The sequence below is a fragment of the Temnothorax nylanderi genome, unplaced genomic scaffold, assembly GCF_030848795.1.
Source record: "Temnothorax nylanderi isolate EJ_2023f unplaced genomic scaffold, tnyl_v1.0 TNYL_tig0020_pilon, whole genome shotgun sequence".
Lineage (NCBI taxonomy): Eukaryota > Metazoa > Arthropoda > Insecta > Hymenoptera > Formicidae > Temnothorax > Temnothorax nylanderi.
This window is the reverse complement of record NW_027249082.1, coordinates 660,882-681,351: the sequence shown is the minus strand read 5'-3', so window position 1 is coordinate 681,351 and position 20,470 is coordinate 660,882. Positions and strand designations below refer to the sequence as shown.

The 20,470-nt window shown below is 36.8% G+C and overlaps 1 protein-coding gene across 2 annotated transcripts in view; it reads right to left on the bottom strand.

The window, feature by feature from the left end:
- Positions 1-20,470, bottom strand: part of Nachralpha1 (nicotinic acetylcholine receptor alpha1) — a 158,535-nt gene that overhangs the window by 53,527 nt on the left and 84,538 nt on the right. For both annotated transcript variants that reach the window (XM_071699909.1, XM_071699910.1), the window contains one exon: positions 1,397-1,441. In XM_071699909.1, coding sequence (XP_071556010.1) covers positions 1,397-1,441 — 45 coding nt within the window. The remainder of the gene's footprint in view (positions 1-1,396; positions 1,442-20,470) is intronic.

The window sequence follows — 20,470 nt, the reverse complement described above, 5'->3', positions numbered from 1 at the left end:
GAGGAGGGTATTACACCAATAAAGGCCAACTGCTATCCGCCGATTCGAATTTCGTCGTCGACAAGCGCGAATGAAATTCGCCTGCTTTGAAATTCCAAACCACCACCGTCTTACGTCGAAAGGGGTAGATCCTGACAATCAAAGCAATAGCACTCACGAAAATGGAAACCGAATTTCGACGGTCGGCATTTGTAATCTTTAAGCAGCTTATCCTCCGATATCGCCTCACTCGTCATGCATGAGTGGAATTTGATTACAAATTAAGAGCAAATCAAGTTAACAACAAAATTACACCGATGACATCTACATTCTATGAAATTTTGATCTTAAAATATCACACTAGATTCAATCTTGAAAAAATGCATTTGGCTTTATGTGCTTTACAAAAAAAAAACAGAAATGTTCTTTCTCTGTATTTAAAATTATTAAAGTAATTATTTTTTATTCTATAGAATCTTTATAAGGTTTTAAAACATTCTTATATATACAAAACTCATAATATAACGAAAAGAAAAGACTGGAAAGACATGGAAGATAATTAAAATTGATCCATATCTTCAAATGCACTTTTTTAAATTAAAAAATATATTTTTAATTTTTAGCAATTACGTTTCACATGTATTTCACATGTATGTTAATCTTGCCGATAAAAAAATTCTTTTCATGTACGAGATGTAGTTGTATTTTCCCAAATTACAAAAAACTTTTTTACGTTAGAATTTTTACGTTAGAAATAATATCGCGCTTTATTGATAATGAGATATCCATGTTTGTAAAAAAACATCTCAATAATGAGTATCAGTAATATTACATATTATCAAACCGAAGCTGCGAATAATTCATGACACACAGGCCATATATCTCTTACATATTTTATTAGGTATTGTTTAATTAATTAATAAAATACGATAAGCTCCGATCGATCGATTATCGTAGAGACATACTAATAGATATCGCATTAATGGCGATAATAATTCTACCAACACACACACATACATATTAATAACTAACAATAAAATAAACAAATATAAACGCATACAAGGAGGCTCAACTGGATGGTTCTTATTAAAATAATAATTAGTTGTAGAAATTAGAGATACTATTATAAAAATACTGCGTTTAATTAGTATAATTCAATAATCTTGTATTTATAATCTCTTCAGAGATATTAAATAGCTTTTTGTGCTAAAACTACATTATGTACAGTTCCTTTTTAATTTTCAATTTAGTCTATTTTTAAGTTCTTTTTATCTTAATGTTACTTTAACTCCTTTTTTTATCAACAGTTGTAATAATAAAATTATGCTGGAAAATACGCTTGTATGCTTTATACATATGTTTAATTCACGTTTAATACACAGAAATTTGTATTAAAAAAAAACATTATTTTACTTACTTGTTCCACCCAAACGTTTGTCGTCATGATCTGGTTCTTCAGGTTCTGAAAAAGAAAACAGAAATGGATGAGCATCGGGTCTAGAAGGCGTTATCCTACTTCGCCTGTTTCTGGTTACTCAGAGATAGATTTATTGGTTTTTCGAGACACTAGAATGATACTAGAGAAAGATAGAAGGGAAAGCTCTTATCGCTCGAAAATCCCAATAAATCGTTCTACTGTCGAGTATATTCGTTTTCTATGTAAAAACAATATTTTCGAATACATGTCTTTCTTTTTTAGGAAACCTATTTTTTACGAAACGTATCCTCATAATTTGCGATCTTTGTATGTAACTTTATTGTTGAAACTAGAAAGATTCATAGCACATGAGAGGATTACATTCGGCGACAATAAGAACGTCTTGCAGCGGTTCCCTTTAAGCTATGTGAGACAATAATTGTTATCTGTCGGCCCCTCTGTGCGCTGCGGGTCAATAGATTTCCCCGATTCCGCCAATAGAAACGTCAACAAACATTAAGCCCGGTCTACATAGGCCGCAGTTCGCAAAACGCAAGACACACGCACAGTCTACATGTCAATCTGACCTTTCTGTGTATAGAGGTTAGATTAACATGTAGACTGTGCGTGTGTCTTGCGTTTTGCGAACTGCGACCTATGTCGACCGGGCTTTACAAGCAGTTACAGTTCCGCAATGAGCCCCGCGCCTCGGTATCAGTAGTACTGGCAAGCCGTAGTCCGCGACCGGCGCCCAGTAGTAATGGAACGCGATAATGCTGACAGCAGGTAAGGCATCATTGCGATCCACGGGTAGTAGTGAGTGTCAAGCTATAGGCAAACGGGCTCAGCTACGAGAGACCGTGGCGTACTAACGTACGTTAATGTGCTACGCGATAACGGTTATAGCGGCACAATCAGTCGCGTCATCGTCAATAATCATCGCGGAGTTTCACGTCGGATGTATGCAGATCTCGATGGTACACGAGAGAGAAGCGAAAGAGAACTAGTTAGAGCTATAGTTACTGCCTGCGGCGGATTTGGTTTATCGTAGTCTAAACGACGGAAAATTTATGGCTTTCGACATTTTAAAAAAGAAAACATATATTCCAAACATTTTTTGCGCGTTTTCATCAACATGTGAAAATTTACACATGTACAAAAAGCATTCTACGCATGCAGTCCGCTTAATCGAACAACATACATCTTAATGATAGGAAAATCCTAAATTTCCGAAAAATCTATTCTTCTGCAGCAAAAAGAAATTCACAAATATATAATTATTTGTTACAATTTTTTAATTTTTTATACTGAATATCTTGATGTATACGTTTTTGGAATATAAATTGTATTAAATTCACTTAAAATTCACGAAAGAATGAAAAATTAACTAGAGATAAAACCTATTTCTAAACTTTTGGCAGTTTTATCTTTAACACGTAATCAAATTTCAATGAACTAAAAATTCTAAATTATTACAATATTTATTTTGCGTTAAACTCAGTTCGGATTTTGGTAACGTGAAATAATTAGTCTCGCGATGTAAGTCGACGAAAACATAACTGTATGACGCTTATATTGTTATCTGAAACGAACATAAATAAATTCTGCAAAAGTTGCGAACGCTGCGGAAGCAGCGGAGCCGAAATAATTGGTAACATTAAATTAAATAAAACGGCGGGTATTATTTTCAGCGCAGCGCAGCGGCTAGCTTCAAGATTAATCGCGGCGACAGTTATCGCCGTTCTCTCTACGCGGTGGTGTTTTACGTGACGGTGTTTAAAGTTTGCCACACAAGCGTATCATTAGCAATTATCGCACCGCGCGCAAACTCGTACGAGAACGGCACGCTAAGCATAACGGTAGTTATAGTTGTGTAATCAAATATATCGGCATCAACGATCGCCCGCCGCGCTTCTACGGACGCATGATAGCTAAGTGATAATAACCAGGGGCTCGTGAACGTGCGCGTGGTTACGATTTCGTACTCAACCATATTAATGTCCGCATGCCAGATACGGGAGCTGCATCCTCGAAAGCGAATACCGTGACAAGTGAATACCGTAACCGCAGCGGTAATTATGGTTACCAAATCGGATGTTATGTATCGTTGCTATTGCCGGTACCCTGCATACACAATTGTAATTATAATGCGGCAGCTTAGCGCACGCAATTATCTTAGATGATGCACTGCGATCCGACTGTATACAGCAAGAGTAAATAACAATTACGAAATCGTTAATCAAAGCGTCGCGTCGCGAGCAAAATAGCAGGACTTATGAGACACGTATTATTCTTGAGAAATCAGGACTGTATGTGTGCATGTGCGTTAATTTTTTTATTTTAGACATCTTGATAACTAAATTTTTAAGTAATTGTTACTAAAACAAATCGCTTCTGTATATTAGACAATTATCAAATTAAATTTTATTATGTATTTAGATCACTATTTATTTCATTTCGAAGTGCACTTCTGTAACCCGAAATTCATTGATATTTTTACCAGAAAATAATGAGTTAATTCTTGGAAATAGTCTGTGTAGATTTCATCACTCTAGTAAAAGGAGAAAGAAGATATTCTCGAGCAAACATAAAAATTTAATAGCGTGGCGCTGACATGTATAGAATGCAATATTTTTTCTTTAAATCTTCATGGAGTCTCTCTCCTTTTGTACACGCTTCGGTGCGAGGTGCAATGATCCATTTATCGCCGCGAAACATCACGATGTCACGCTTTACTCTCTCAAAACGGCGACGTTAACGTCGCGTTTTACAATATCGTAGAACTTACTTTACGAGATTCGGAAGTAATCGAGAAGTCGACTTTTACTGCGTCGGCGGAAAAAAAGTGCTATTTATCCGGAACTCATTGCAAGTGACATAAAAATCGATAACTCCAGGAATAATAGATTAGCATCTTGTCTCAGAAAAGTTAAAAAGCCTGTATTATTCCCAGTTTAATCGATGCAACGAGCGATTAAATATTGAAAGTTCATCGAGTGACTCAACGTCGATCGTAATTTTTCAGCATTACGACAATGCGAGTAAACGTTATTAAATATACAAACGTATCAAAAACTTTGCAATCAAATGCTAACGCGAGTATTACTCGTCAGCTACCATGCGGTAAATAAATTTCGTAAAATAATAGTGATATCGTTAGGTAATTGCAGATTTGATTTAAAGGTGCGATAAAAGTGAGTCTAAATGAGCAAAATTCAAAACAACTAACTAGAAAAAATGCTAATGACTGATTAAATTAGTCTTCGTTCGCATCTAATGGTGGTGTACAATGCTCAACGGAATTCAGCTTAATGTAATTCGACATGTCATATTGTTCAGCGAAAAATCAGAATATACATGAAAAACCACATAATACATAAAAATAACGATACAAAAATAACCATGCAAAACCAAGGAAAACTTGGTGCTCAACCTTTTATAGCTATCGGTAAGGTATTGTTACTTCGATGTTCGAATTTAAATGAGAATTATGCGCATACCAATAAGAACTTTTATGAGTGTACATAGTTTATCGCCGGCAACACGAATAAATTATGTAATTCCATCGCAGACGCAACCACAGCTAATACTAAAAAATTTTATATCATCGAATCGTCTATTGTTATAACGCTCAAATAAACGCATATTTCTCTCCCAACGCTGTAGTGTAAAATATTTTCATTAAATGTTTATCCTTTCATGTAAACTTCATTATATGCTGCGTTATTTTTCATGCAAATGCGCGAATGTATACGCTTGAGTGAAAAATAAAACCATATTCGTGTTCAGCATTTTATTGAACAAGTCGCTTTCGATTAATACCAATGTGAGATCTCGTTATTTGTTGTACTATACTACATAATTATTTACGCTTTGCAATTTACGCATTATTTACGGATGTTATAATCTTTACTAACATTTAATAATTAATATGTTAATATTTATTTAACAGGTCAAATATTGTGTTTGTTTAATGAACAAATAATATTCGAAGAAAGCGAGCAAAATGCCAGTAAAAGCGTTTTCGGGAGTTCGTTTTATGCAGATTTTAGAATTTTACACGGCGATAAAAAGACGATTAAACTTTCAGACTTCCAATTCAATTTAGATGCGTGATAATGCAAATGGAAATCAGCGTCCATTTTACGCGAATTAAATTGTATAAGCGTTTCCTTCAAACTTCAAATTCATCGCGTTAATTCTATAGCCAACATAAAGTACGTGTTACTGCGAATTCTATGGCCGAACTGCCCCGAAACTTTGCCAACCCTTAACCTTCGATTGCAGCTCGCACGCTTACATGAGTAAATCCGAGCGTATGCGTCAGCAGGAACTTTTCGAAATGAAACTTGAAACTTGGCGCGAATAGCTTGGAAACGGACGTCGCAGGACTGCCATGCGAAATCCAAGCGCGCAAGAAATCTCGAAGGAAGTTACACGTAGGAAGTAAGAACGTAACCGTGCCGCGTGTTCCCGCCGATTTAATCGCGAAAAAATCTATAGGGGCGAAGAAAAGTGAAGGGAAAACTCGGAACTTGTTCGCTTTGATGAAGCAAGAAACGGAATCATATTGAGGCATCGAACAAAGATAGTAAAAATACACAGAAATCTTTCCATTACCAAGTTTTGAGGAGTACTTTCGAACAATGTTGCCTTCCTGCTTCCTTTATAGAATTCGCTCTTCGATGAGGATAATATGGCTTTTATCAACGCGCACGACGACTATTATGAAGTAGAACGTTATAGAATCGTAAAGAGAGGTAGCTTTTTGTATATAAAGTATCAGCGTTATCTATTTAGTTTTGTAAGTTATATATGTATGTAGATAAAGAAAGTAATAACGCTATTATTTCAATAATTATTGATCTAAAGCATTACTTTAATCGAGAGTTACGAGTTTCAATTTTATATAAATATAATAAAATATATTTTATACTAAAATTAATGTGTAATAAATAATAAAGTTTCATTGGATTCCGTTCATGCATAGATCGACTCCAGATGATCTGAAGAACTCAAGAACGAGATATAAGAAAAAAGTAGATACCTTTTTATCGAGCCTGTATAAGCCACACATTTCCTTCGCACTATTTCTACCACTCTAATGTCTTTTCACGTAATCGAGTGAACCGCAGAAAACCGCGCAACTTTCGCAATTGATAGCGTGAAGCTTTGGCAGCACTTAACATCGTTATCCCTCAAGATCGCTTCTACGTGACGAGAATTTACGAGGTCATCGACGGAGGGATGCTCTTCTTTACGGTTCCACGCGAACTATTAGAAAGACAATGTTATAGGCGCTCACTTATATCTCGTTTCCGGTCTAGTAGAGTTTCTATCTCGAAGAAGAAAGATGGAAATCGAAAGAGAGAAAAAGAGGAAGCAGAAGGACGGGTAGATGTGGGGGGGAAAAAAAACGTGCGAGCACTATCGCGGAATGACGCACGAGAGAACTTTACGAGGCACGGCGAGACCAATCTGGAATTTAATATTTTTCTGAGTTTAATATTTTATAAAGATTTCACTGCGCGAGCCACGAACGCTCTCTAGTTCTATGCTCTCTAGCTTCCGCTTCTCCCGCTGTGTGGCAACCGAATATATAGTTCAACATTTCTTTGAAAAATTCGCACCGATAAGACTTTCACGCGACTTTCGTGATATTGCGAAGAAAGTAATCACTAAAGTAATTCGTATCGCTTTTTAGGACGACGGACTACACCTTGTTATAAATTAAGGAAAGAAAGAAAATTATATATAATGTGTGTTCCAAAGCTACAACATATCCTTCTGTGCTTAACTTTAATAAGTTAATAAACTTTAATAATAAATTTACTTTTTATTTTGCTTATTACTGTATATTTCTTTTATAACTTCGGTATATGCGCAGTTTGAAGGGAACTATTTCGGAATGCAGAATAAATCTCTAATACTTTTGAGATGCAAATGTTTGTTCTTTACGATCTTTTTGATCTTAAATAATATAACATATCTGATATGTATTAAATGAATAAAGTTAAAAATATAATAAAGTTAAAAATAAGAATATAGCCAATTGCAGACAGTTTATTACAAATATAACTTTACTAAATTTACGAACTTTGCTAAATCAAGCAAAATGATTTTCTCGGTATTTATCAAGTTGTGGTGCATTATATTTACAGGAAGTCAGCGCAATTTTTCCTTTTGAGTAGATTAAAGCGCGATTACGCCCAAAATGTTAAGTTGATCCCCGTGCACGAATAAATTTTTGTTAATCCACTGATTAGAGATGCGGATACGCGATAAACACTCGTCCCGTCACATGGAAATGACTGGTCGAAATTTAGCGCCGGCATTTTCCGAAGATAGCATCTAGACCCTTCAGTCCTGCTGGGTTCTACCAAAAAGACCGCGAACATTGGCTCGCGAGCAGAGCAGCCAGAAAGAAGGGCAAATCGAGATAAGCGGTGCAGAATCCACGACGCAGAGCCTTTCCAACTAATTTAGGAGAAGGGTAAAGGATAAATTATGGTTCAAAGAAGGATCTTCGTGGATTTATCGAATTTCCAAGAGCAGGGACTGCAGCCACTGCTGATTGCGAAGTTCTTCCTGTTTATTGCGCGAGGAAAACGGCGATCAGTACAACCCAGCGGCAATAATTCCTGAAGTAATATTGATTTTGGTTACTCTCAGGCAAAATAGCTGAGCAGAGATTGGTTTTAAACGTACAAAGATATCAAAGATACAAAGATATATACTGAATCAAATACAGTAGTACCACGTGCGCTGTTTGCTTTGTCGTGCATAGCACGAATCGCTTCGGCATCGGTTGTTAATTCTCGGACATCAGCCATCGTAACGAAAAAAGGAACCAACGGCTGTGCCGATATAACTCGTTTCTTTATTGGCAATCGCCACACGATGACTGGCAGTAACCGTTACACATGAACACGCCAATTCATATTTCACGCTTCGCATGCCACAAAGAGAATTCGCTTCGTCGCGGTAATCCGGTTTTACGTTTTGCGTCGTTCGCCCGATTATTAACATCGTTTATCAACTCTACCGGCGTCATTGTACTCGCATTTATCGCGCTGCGCACCTCTTTAATAATACTGTAATAGCAATACTGCGGCGAAAACAGTTTTACGCCCGCCATTTGCCCCGCGACGATGATGATGTATCGTTCCAACGTATCATCAAGCCAACATGGCGTGAGCACGTTGTATCGCTTCTCGTATCTTCAAGAAACGTGCACGGCCGATATATTTCTTTTTCTTAGGACATTGCTTTGATGCATTGGTGGAAGTGCTTGGCGCTTTTATAGCCCACGGACTAAATTTTTACCTTCTCCAGTAAATTCTATCGCAAATTCATTTTTTACCATTGTTAAATTTATAAAAAGTGATCGAGCAGTGAAAATCTACTAAAAATACTAATTTTAAGTATATATTATAATCTTTGGGGGGGGGGGGTGTATTATTATATTATATAGCATTTGATTCTTTTGATATTTTCACCTATTGATTAATTTCATTGATTAAATTTTGCAAGCAAAACGTGTAAATTAGTGCATAATGTAGATGAATCGCTAGAAACAAGTACAATAATAAAAAATTCACTATGCAAAATCGAAAGCATGCTCGATAAATATCAAAAATATCAACACACGGGTATTCTTTCATCCCATCATTGCATTGCATCAAACGCGAAATGCTTCGTTATATAGCTTACTAATCATCACGATCCGCTCGCACATCTACAATTTAAGCAACGCGGCTTGACTGTGTTATTAAGGCCGTAACGTCCACTTCATAACCGAGTTCATCACAGCGCCTGTAAAAACGCAGTCACGCTGGAAATGGCCGTACGCCGACGTCGTTATCCGGAGGATATCACCCGGTCCCTTTGATGTCCGTCGTATCTGCACAATCGCCCCTCGTGGGTGGCGATCTTAAACACGACGGCGCGGCGGCGGTCGAGAAGATACGCCGCGCGCCGAAGATACGTTCCGCGTGTGGGCGGACTACCCTTAATGGTATGGAAATTGGATGTCGGGACGAAACAGAGTGGTTGAATCGAGCTCCCTCAGGAGACGGAGGAAAGGAGGGATATGTTACAGCGCCGGAGCATCCCTTTTTTTTATCTGTAACTCTTTATTTGGCGCGCACCCACCTAGCCTTCTTCCCCTTCGACTCGCGCATTCTCGTCTCTCCTATTTCTATTTCCGATCTCGTCGACTCGCGCGTCCCTTTCTTGTTGTTTGTTGTTCGGTTACAGAACCGAGGTATAAATAAGGCTATCAGTTTCGTACTCTCTTTCAAAATTGCGTTCCTGTTGAAAAAGATTCTATCTAGGACTGCCAATAGTCAATGTGAACAAGCTGAAGGCGAATTTATATCTATTTTCCTTTCACTCTGCATTTTTTACCGTCTTATCATCTTCATTCTCTTCTGTACATCAAATTTTGCCATTACTATTTATACTTATTGTGTTTTACTCCAATTTGTTTTTCTCCAACGTTAATTTCGTTACGTTCCAATGTATTATTTCACTCTCTTTTTACTCCTATACATATACATATTAACTCTTATTTCGTACAGAATGTAGAATGTCCGTGTCTGTAGGTATACATACGTGTTTCTGTCCGTGTGTTTTTCACTTGACGACGCTTCCGGAGTGTAGCTTTAACGATACCTCGGAGAAATTCAACAAAAGAACAAAGGAATTGTTCTGGGACGCAGGAGGTTGGCGGAATTGGAAAACGAACTTAGGGAGAATACCATTATTCGCGTCTTTTAGTCTTATTTGGTTTCAACCTTTAAGACTCCAGGAAATTTCTATCTCCACCACCTATCTTCAATGATATATAGAAATGTGTTAAGCGTACGAGCTACCGCAAGTAAAAAGATAGTTAGGCTGCTTTTATTTTTATATCGCGCGATGGCATTATAAAGAGCGTTTTGGAATAATGGATTCAATTTAAAGAACAGATTGAATAAGACTGACAAGCTTGGATATTTTTCTTTAAGAAATTGTTAAGGAAGATCATTATTTTTTCCGCAATTTTTTTCAGCACTAAAGCTTTGTGTTATTAAATCTTAAATTAAAATTTTGCTGAGATTCTTTTAGAATTGTAATAAATTGGGTCGATAAAAACGGAGGATCTGCAGGCTTTGAAGTCTTTGCAGAAATGTAGAGGATATATTTCTAATTAAATAACAATATGATCTCCACGAACTTCCGTTTATTCAAATTAAATCATTATATAAACGGCAAATGCTTTATTTTATAATATTTATTAAGAAGAATCGTAACGCATTAACGTTACCGTGATCGTTAAAAAGGGAAATTCGCGCACAGTCGTACGCAGACGATGCGTCGTAGCTTTGTTTATGAAAGTTATGAGAAACATCGTTGAGGGGCTTCAAGCCGTTCCGTACGCGTACATTGTTCAAAAGTAGGTTAAGAAACTAATAAACCTTCGAAAGCAAATGTGCGCTTAACTGGGGAAAAAGGGAATCGCAGAGACATGAAAGCAAACAGAGAGATGAAATAACGAAGAAAGTGAAGAAACGCAACATTGAAATTATTCACCGTAATATAACGCTAACGATAATGATCGTCATTTTAAAGTCGCAACAAAGAACAATCCCGGTTAAACAGACTACTAATAAGGAAAAAAAGAAATAAAGAAATAAAGAGACGAAGCTATTTTAATAATACGGATTACTTACACGAGTTCTTTTTACAGAAGTGGATAGAAAAGTGTAATTAATGTAGAATAAATAAACGAAACGCGATGCTTCGTATCGGTAAAGATATTCGAGATCATTAAGGATCTTTAGATTCACGCATCCTTAGCTGAGATTCAGTTACGTAATCGATACGTACTGTACGGAGGTAGACCATACATCCCACAAACTTTTGAGACGCTTGAATTACTGAAGAGTATACGGTAACTAACTCATACATACTAAATGATTCTCAACGTCTTGAGCATTAAAACTGCGAGTGGAAGTTCTGGTGTTGCTTCATCATCTAATACGAATTAGATTTGTTAGTTTAAGCGCACAGAATACGTTAGTTGTGGATATACTATTCAAAAGTATACTACTTAAACTTGTTTTTTTCCCTGTAAACTATTTTTCCCTGTAAAGTGAATATTTTCTTGAAATAAACTTTTTCAAATTTTGATGTGAAATATTAATTTTTAGTAACCTATAGTTTATACTCTTACATTAGAGCTGACTTCCTCTACGTAAGATCTTTCCTCGTGTCAAACGGGTAAAGAAATCGTCGGAATAATTAAGCAACGTTAAATCCTCTGTAAGAGGAAAGAGGTTTTCTTTTCAACTTTCAGCCGTTCCGAATAAAGATTGGACGCGACTACCTGCAAATGAGATCTAGAAAAACGGCCAGGCTGTAGCTAACGTGAATACTCTCAACTCGTTTAAACCGTCCGCTTAATGAGTTCCGCGAACATGATAAGATTGTAAAAGCGTGAAGGCAGCGCGGATTTATTTATGTCAAGAACGACGAAACCATCCTTTGACAAATCGAGCACGGCTTGTCGGAACGTAAGAAGAAAAGTCTGTCGCGCGTGCATTCACGTTCTTCTTCGCGTTCACCGAAGAGGAGCCATAAGAATTCCTTTTAACTTATAGGGAGAACGTCGACGTCTAGAAACGAAATCGTGATACGAATCGTAAAGGAAAAGCGCAGCGGGACAAAGGAGAAAGAATGTCGCTGCCGTTATACCGGGAAACACAGGCAAACACGCGCGCCTCCATTTCCGGCATCGGCTGGTGTACGTGTTATTAGGATTCCTCGTATATGTCAGAACAGAATATGGCATTTATAATTCTTTTATGCTCCGCGCAGTGTATTACATACTAAAATGCGTCCTTTCGAATTTCGAGCAGTTTGCACATCACCGATATATTTTATTAAAATCGTTTTTCGGTCTTTACGCAGAATTGATAGTTTATATAGAAATTATTGTATCAAAAGAAACCCTGTGAACAAGAGAGAGAGAGAGGGAATGATGTATGGATAAAAAATAATCAAGATAAAAATATCCTGAATATCCGGTGATCTGAACATTCCGGACAGTAACCCAAGACTTCGGTTATCTCTCGCGACGGAACGTAAAAAGGTGCCTAAAGAGCCGGACTGCCGAATAGCCTTTCATCAACTGATACTACAGAAAGAAGTCGAACGACAGTGAATAAGAACGGATGTTACGTCGTTATGTCAGTTCAGGTCATCCTTTATCGACCGCTTATCTACCGTAGACTAAGCGATTTTTGAACGTCTCGTGACAAGAACCCGTTCACGAACCTTAAAGAAAATGCTAAAGAAAAGACGACCATCTGGCGTCCGAACTTTCTGTTCTTCGCCAAATTCTCCCTTTATCGTTCCTAAACACCCCGCCTCATCCCTTCTCGAATATTCAGGACTTCGAAAGACCAGCCGTCGCCGAAAGTAACCAGCTGTGTCGTATAATGAATAAAAAACACTCTATGAAATGTGATAGAGAGAGAGAGAGAGAGAGAGAGAGAGAGAGAGAGAGAGAGAGAGAGAGAGAGAGAGAGAAAGAAAGAGAGAGAAACAAGTTCTTACAACTTAAATTCAATTGACCGACAGAGTTGTAAAAGAAATTGGATGTTGAAATTAATTTTGACGCTGATTATAGAATATGTTACAATAAAAAATGTATACTATTATAAGTTATAGACCGGTATTCATAATCGAATCTTATATTTAAGACCATCTTAAGTATGATCTTAAGATGTTATAAACCAATCACAGAGCCAAATTAGCACTTTAAGACATTACTTAAGACAGTCCTTAAAAATAAGATCTGACTATGAATATCATAATATACTTTCAATCCTTTTATATACTTTATTACTTTAATTGTTTTGAATTTCAGATTAAACCTTTGCATTTTTTAATTTTATGTATCGTCTGAACACTTTCGAATATTCTGCCGACTTACAATTCTGTGCAAATGCGAAGTCGACAGAAGATCATTTTTTTGGGTTTAGTTTATTTTTGACGGAATATCCAATAGTTAAAGTAGTAACAGTTACTAAGCTTCTAATAGGCGTCAAAAAAGCGAATCGAATAAGCGGCGCTTCATAACAAAAGAAAGTGCCAAACCGTCACGACAGTAACAAAGACAAATTAACCGGTGGAAGTAGAAAAGTTTTAATTGCGTTCGGCGACCCCCGAGTGACTAAGTCCTTTGATGTCCTCGCTGTCATTGCAGCTTGCACAGCTATTTTCTCATCTCCCTTTTATTATTCATTTCCGAACTCCACTGTAGTCCTATGCTCCATCTTTTCTCTATCACAGACAGATTCTGACTAGCGGGTTAAACTAAAGTTTCTGATAACAGAAGGCTCTTCTGTCAGAAGGCTCATTTTGTAAGTAAAAATTTGTTCAGTCTAGTTATCATTGTTTAATTTGTACTATCATATAACGCAATAATGGATCAATAAAATATAAACAAAATATTTATGCAATAATTACGAAAAATATATTTACTTTGGAAAAAAGTAAGTGCATCTTTTCCAATTTCTTCTTGTTATTTATTTTCATGCTCACTCACAATTTTTCTTATTTATTGATATACTTATGAGTATAAGTAGAAAATTCTAACTGTTCATACTCTCTTCACTTTTTTTAAAGAGATTTTTCAAAATTAAAGGTAAATTCAATTAAGAGGTCTAATTTATTATATTTATATTACAGTATATACATTACATGTTATATATAATGTTAAAGAAAAGTTATATAAAAACCTTGTAACTCTTAGAAAATTTCATTAAAAACATTCTCAGATGTTATTAATCGCAAGAGTTTAATAATAAATTATGACAAAGGCTAATTTCTTATTTCGACCCGGGAAACGTTTGTTTTATGTAGCCAGAAAAATTTTCTATAATTTTCCGGTGAAGTCGTTAATTACACGCTTCAGCAGCCGCGGTTTCATTATCGGTCCCAATATAATTTTTAATCCCGATTCATATCGAACAAAATGTTGCTTCGCGTTGCATAAAATTTTCAGTTAATTTTCTGGGATACAAAAAAGTTAAAACTTATGTGCCATAAAACTTTTTTTTTATCAATAAGCGTAATTAAAATCTAATAATAATATATATGTAAAATATAAAATTATTGAGAAGAGTTTTTCTTTTTATCTGTGCACAAATTGAATATTATATTGCGGTCGACATATAATAACATATTATTAAATCATAATTTCTTTGTAAGTTTCTAATAAAATTATTTTTACTTTATATTATTTCTTTGCATGAAGAAAGAAAGAAAAGAAAAAATATAAATTTTTAAGTAATGAAATTCTCAAATCTCTGTTTGAGAAGGAACGTTACTTGTCAATTTCCTTTCTAACCATCTCAGCTTAGCGTTGATTCAAAGGATGTTGGTTAGAGCTTTAGTTGTCTCTAAAGCTTGATACTTGTGTGGCAAGTAAGATACGTATTATTGATATAAACGTTCAAATGAAGCATAGCGGTTAAATAGAATCTGAATATTAGCAACAGCATACAACAGTTTAGTACACTCGAGCCCAACATGCACTACTTCGCTAACTCTATCGAACTTCTACAAAAGTTTGTCTGCCAAGAGCTCGATGAGCACTGTCGTCTCAGGAAGCAAGCAAATAGCTTTATTGTGGTACACATAAATTTTGTATATACGTATCGAATCACGGATTAAAATAAAAAAATAGTACCCGAAACTCTCATGATTAATTTTTGTCTTTCTTCGCCTAGAATTAACGCGTTTATCAGATTGAATCTTAAGTCAGATATTCTGTCGAGACTTAATACATATATTTTGCGAACTCCCTGCTCGTTATTACGGTGGGAAGAATTATGATTTAACGCGCTGATCCGCGTCGACAAGTTCTCGGGATCGCGGAAAAAGCCGGATAAACCGATACCCACGTTCGACGAAGTCCGACTTCTTCGTGTTCTCTACAACTTCCACATTACGCGGCAATCGCGCGCGAGCGAGACTCTCTCCGTGATACTCTCTTTACCGAGGGTGACTGTCCCGTCATATTCCGGATCACGGCGATGTACTACCGTCAATTCCCATCCTTGAGAATTGTCTGGCGACGCTCGCGGCGAAGTTTCAATCGATCCTGACAGTTTGACTTGCGGACAAACTTGTGCGAAGCGCGGCAAGACGGGGACGATATCCCGGTGCCTTTGAGGAAGCGAGGAAGAAGAAGCTTCCCGCCCTTCGTCCTCGTCCCGATCGCGGTTGAAAATTCAACGGCGTCAAAGTGATGTCGACCGAAGATGAAAAAGAACCGCGTGTATCAGCTCAAGAAAAGCAATTTGCAAGTTGTCACCGGCGGGGCACCGTCTCTACTAGCGCCCTATAAAATCGTAGCGGTTTGCGCCGATCGTGCTTCGCATTGATGTCAGTCATTGCGATCTATGCTCACGCAGCATTTGCCGCATATCGTATTTTAATTTTCATGCCGCACATTGCGGTACTTCCGCATGTACATACATACGCGGTCAACTTGCTTTGAATTTCAAATATTTTGTCGTGTTTCCTGCGTTTATCCGTGCGGTTTAATACTTTCATTATTGTTATCTCCATTCTCTTCATGCTGAAACGTTTTGACAGTTTATTTTTCTACACATGTACCGTGTGCGTCCAATTTTACTCATAAATAATTCAAATACAAGGATATACATAATGCTAGAAGGAAAAAGAAAGGAAGCGGGAAATCAAAGAATATCTTTAGAAAGAGAAGTATCGAACCTATTATTAATCAATAAATAAAATGTAAAATAATTGCTATTACGTTAAACACTTGTAAATCGCCTTGTGCTGCACATAATTGCATTAATTTAAGTGGATTTGTAAAATATTTAAAAATATTCGGGGTGGAAATCTTAAAATACATTATTTTGATCGCGTTGACTAAAAATATCCCGACCTCGCTCGTCACTGTCGTCGCAAATTAATCCTCGTTAAATCCGTTATTCTTATTGTTTGTTCTGCCGTTTCTACTCATTGTAACGCAAATCCTTGTGCAAACACCGACGCTATACGCGCGCGGAGATTATAAGGAAACATTTTTAAAAGAGTTAAACATCGGAGAGCGCGCGGCTTAAGTAAAGCAGCATTTGCCTTTTTGCTGCTTCACGGTGGATATGTTTTTACTTACTGAAAAGAATCCCTCACACTAAGCAGATAGTCGGCAATAGCGCGCTTAACTCCGATGCGTTTTCCCTTCGTCCTGCTCCGTAAACCATTTAACATTACGACGAAGTTTCAACGCTCTCACAACTTCGCCGTCGTAATCTTTCAGCGAGAGCGATCGATATAAGCGAAACAAGAAAAGAAATGTTTTTTTTTTTCTTAAACTCTCGGCGCACATACATAAAAACAGTAATGTGTCGAAAGGATTGAGACTTATTCCTGATCGTATTACGACACGTTATGTTACATCTATAAAATGTTAGAAACATTTCACTTCCAGCCTTGATATCCGCGAAAGTATGTTGCGTACACACGAAGCTTCCGCACGGAATGGCGGAGGCACGTTATACATAACTTATTTCTTCGCGAATTATAATTATTCGAAAGTTGGGGGCGTAACTTCGCTTGCTGCGCTACGCACTTTCGAAAATTGCATCTCTGACAATATATGTTATTGCTAAACGGATAGTTTCCTACGTGGGCGTAGTTATCTTTATGCCTTCTATCCGGCGCAAGTTGTAAGCCGTTTAACATTAAGATGGAGTTTCCAAGTTCCCGAAACTCAGATACGTGAGGCTATAGTTGTCCCTCTGTAAATAAGAGCGAGCAATATCCTCAGCTAGTCGAGGCACGCCTCGAGCAGCATGGGCGATACATGTTTTCGCGAACGATGAATCCCGAAGTATCGTGAAAAAATAGAGCGCATATTACAAAATTGGCCAAATTTATTTGGTTTAAGTTGTATTCAGAGATAAGATTGGAGCTTGTAATCATCGTACCATTTTTTTGTATTTCAATTATTTGCATATGCAAGCATATAAGCGAAATAACGATTAATATAGAATGTGATCATGTCTGATAGTGATATTCAAGAACGTGTTAATGATATATCACATTTCTCGATTCGGAGTATTTAAAAAAGTAATATGGAGTGTTTAAAAAAAGAATCGATTAGAAATATTAAGGCAATGCTCATATGTCACATCGATCTGATCTTGGCGAAGCTGGATAATAATTTCCGATGCTAATATAATACCTAATATGATTAGATCCAATTATACGTATTATATTAGTATCGGAAGATAACTATAAATTCATTCGTACCTATCGACACTAAGAAGATATATAAGTTTGTCAGATTATAGATAAGCCTGCTTTATGTCCCTCCTTCCCTTCTCACTCTCTCACATCCTCTCTCTCTCTCTCTCTCTCTCTCTCTCTCTCTCTCTCTCTCTCTCTCTCTCTCTCTCTCTCTCTCTCTCTCTCTCTCTCTCTCTCTCTCTCTCTCTCTCTCTCTCTCTCTCTCTCTCTTTATCTACTTCTATCTCTCTCCACGCTTGGATCCGTAATCCATTTAACAAGACTAAGTTTCCTAAGTGTTCTACAAACTCATAAATCCTGAGTTGTCTGCCTCTTAAGCACGAAGATGAAGTTCCAATAGGTTTCGTCGAGAATCCTTTCCCGTATCTTTTACCTGCGGCCTTACAACAAGCACTTTTAACTCTTTGTAAGAGACTTCGCTGGTCTCTTTATAGAAGAACTGAGAACAATTTCAGAAAGATAATTGGCAAGACATTATATTATCGACAAAAGCACGAACACTATTTTATCGGAATAGAGCACTTCCCAAAGTATAATTAGATAATAAAACATTGCCTCTTATAGGTAATATTATACATTGTTGATATGTTAATCACGTAATAAGTGATAAAACAGCACGATAACGTCATAATAATATTTAAGGGGTAACGCCACTGTAGCGGCCCGGAAATTTTGACAATTTTTTATGGAAATATAGTGAATGGAATACAAAATCTGTTTAAAGGCCTTTATTGTACATACTTTAAAGTGTGTTCACAATTTTTTTCAATTTTTGTTTTTACAAAATGGCGGCGCCAGAGCTCAGCAAAGGAAGCCTCTAGTGTTCTGCGGCCGGAAAGATTTCTCCTCCAATTTTTGACCTGGAACAAAAAACCAAAAATTTTTTAGTTTTATATAAGATTAGCTCGAGAAAGACGTACGGAAATTAAAAAATATCATTTTTTGTAAAAATGGTGCACGTTTGAACAAAAATGAAACGTTTTTAAAAATGAAACGTTTTGTTCAAACGTGCACCATTTTTACAAAAAATGATATTTTTTAATTTCCGTACGTCTTTCTCGAGCTAATCTTATATAAAACTAAAAAATTTTTGGTTTTTTGTTCCACGTCAAAAATTGGAGGAGAAATCTTTCCGGCCGCAGAACACTAGAGGCTTCCTTTGCTGAGCTCTGGCGCCGCCATTTTGTAAAAACAAAAATTGAAAAAAATTGTGAACACACTTTAAAGTATGTACAATAAAGGCCTTTAAACAGATTTTGTATTCCATTCACTATATTCCCATAAAAAATTGTCAAAATTTCCGGGCCGCTACAGTGGTGTTACCCCTTAATATTGATTTCTCAATTAACGAGATATTGAGATCGTGTCTAAACGTTTGTTGAAAGTTATATTTTCATCTTCCCCTCCCCAAGTTATTCTTAAAAAGATAACAATCAATAAATAAAATATAACAAGAAGTGTAGTCTAAGTTTGTATAAAACTCGGCGTGTTGCCAAGGAATCAGGGATATTGCCGTATCTGATGTAAATGCAAAGAAATGAAAATGGGTAAAACGACATAGACAGTTTTGAGATCTGAAATATACTCGGCGCTCGAGCCCGATTCCTTTTTGCCGGGAACAATGACGCGATCACACAGGCGAAGCTCATGCCGAACCCCCATCTCCCCCCAAATTCGTACAAATTCTGACCGACTGATATTTAAATATCGGAAAACCACTTCCGTCGGTCGCCGCTATTCAATCGGCAATCCGATCAGAACCTACTTTTATTCGGAATTTCCGATATCGTTTCCATCTGTCCGCGAACACTTCAAATAAATCGGCGGATCGGTTCCACGGTATCGCGCATTTAACCAAAAACAACGAGAACGGACTACTCCACGAATGGACAGGTGATCGACTTCGACGATCGATTCCGGTATGGATTATTGCTTCGTTAACAACAATGTCTGTTATTCTAGTTGACGTATCCTTCGTTCTACAAAGATCTCTACCATATCCCATATGGCGATATTGGAATTGTTCGATCAAAGAAACGGTACCCCGTTTTTGAAGGCCGATAAAATTAAAAAAAAAACAGACTGAGAGACAAATATTTCCATTTTGAATCGCGACAGAAATGACATCTTCATCATTTAATATAAAAGAATGAGAATTACGAGGGTCGTTCGAAAAGTAATACTCGTTTTAGAATTAAAAAATAACCAATACAGATTTTTTAATAAAACTTTTTATTTTATATTGTACATATCTTAGGCTGTTTTTCCACGCAGTCACCCTGGACATTCAGGCACTTACCATGACAAGAGTTTTTGAATTCCCTCGTCATACTTCCGCCGCCAGTCCCCCCCAGAAACGTAGTGACTACTTTCTTCAGCTCTTCCTCACTTGCAAAGCGTTGTCCCCTCAACAAGTCCTTCAGTTTCATAAAAAATTAAAAGTCACTGGAGGCCAAGCTGTAGAGTGGATAGTTCAAAACTTCCCAATTAAAACTGTCATTAAGTCGGGAGGTGTATAACGAGGGAATCCAAAAACTTGTCATATGTGTACGATAAGTGTTCAGGACTGCGTGGAAAAATAATTTAAAGTATGTACGATGTAATATAAAAAGTTTTATTCGAAAATCTTTATTGGTTATTTTTTAATTCTATAAAACGGGTATTTAATTCTAAAACTTTCCGAACGACCCTCGTATTATATGTAATTTACGCGCGGAGAATTTGTGTTAAAAAGAA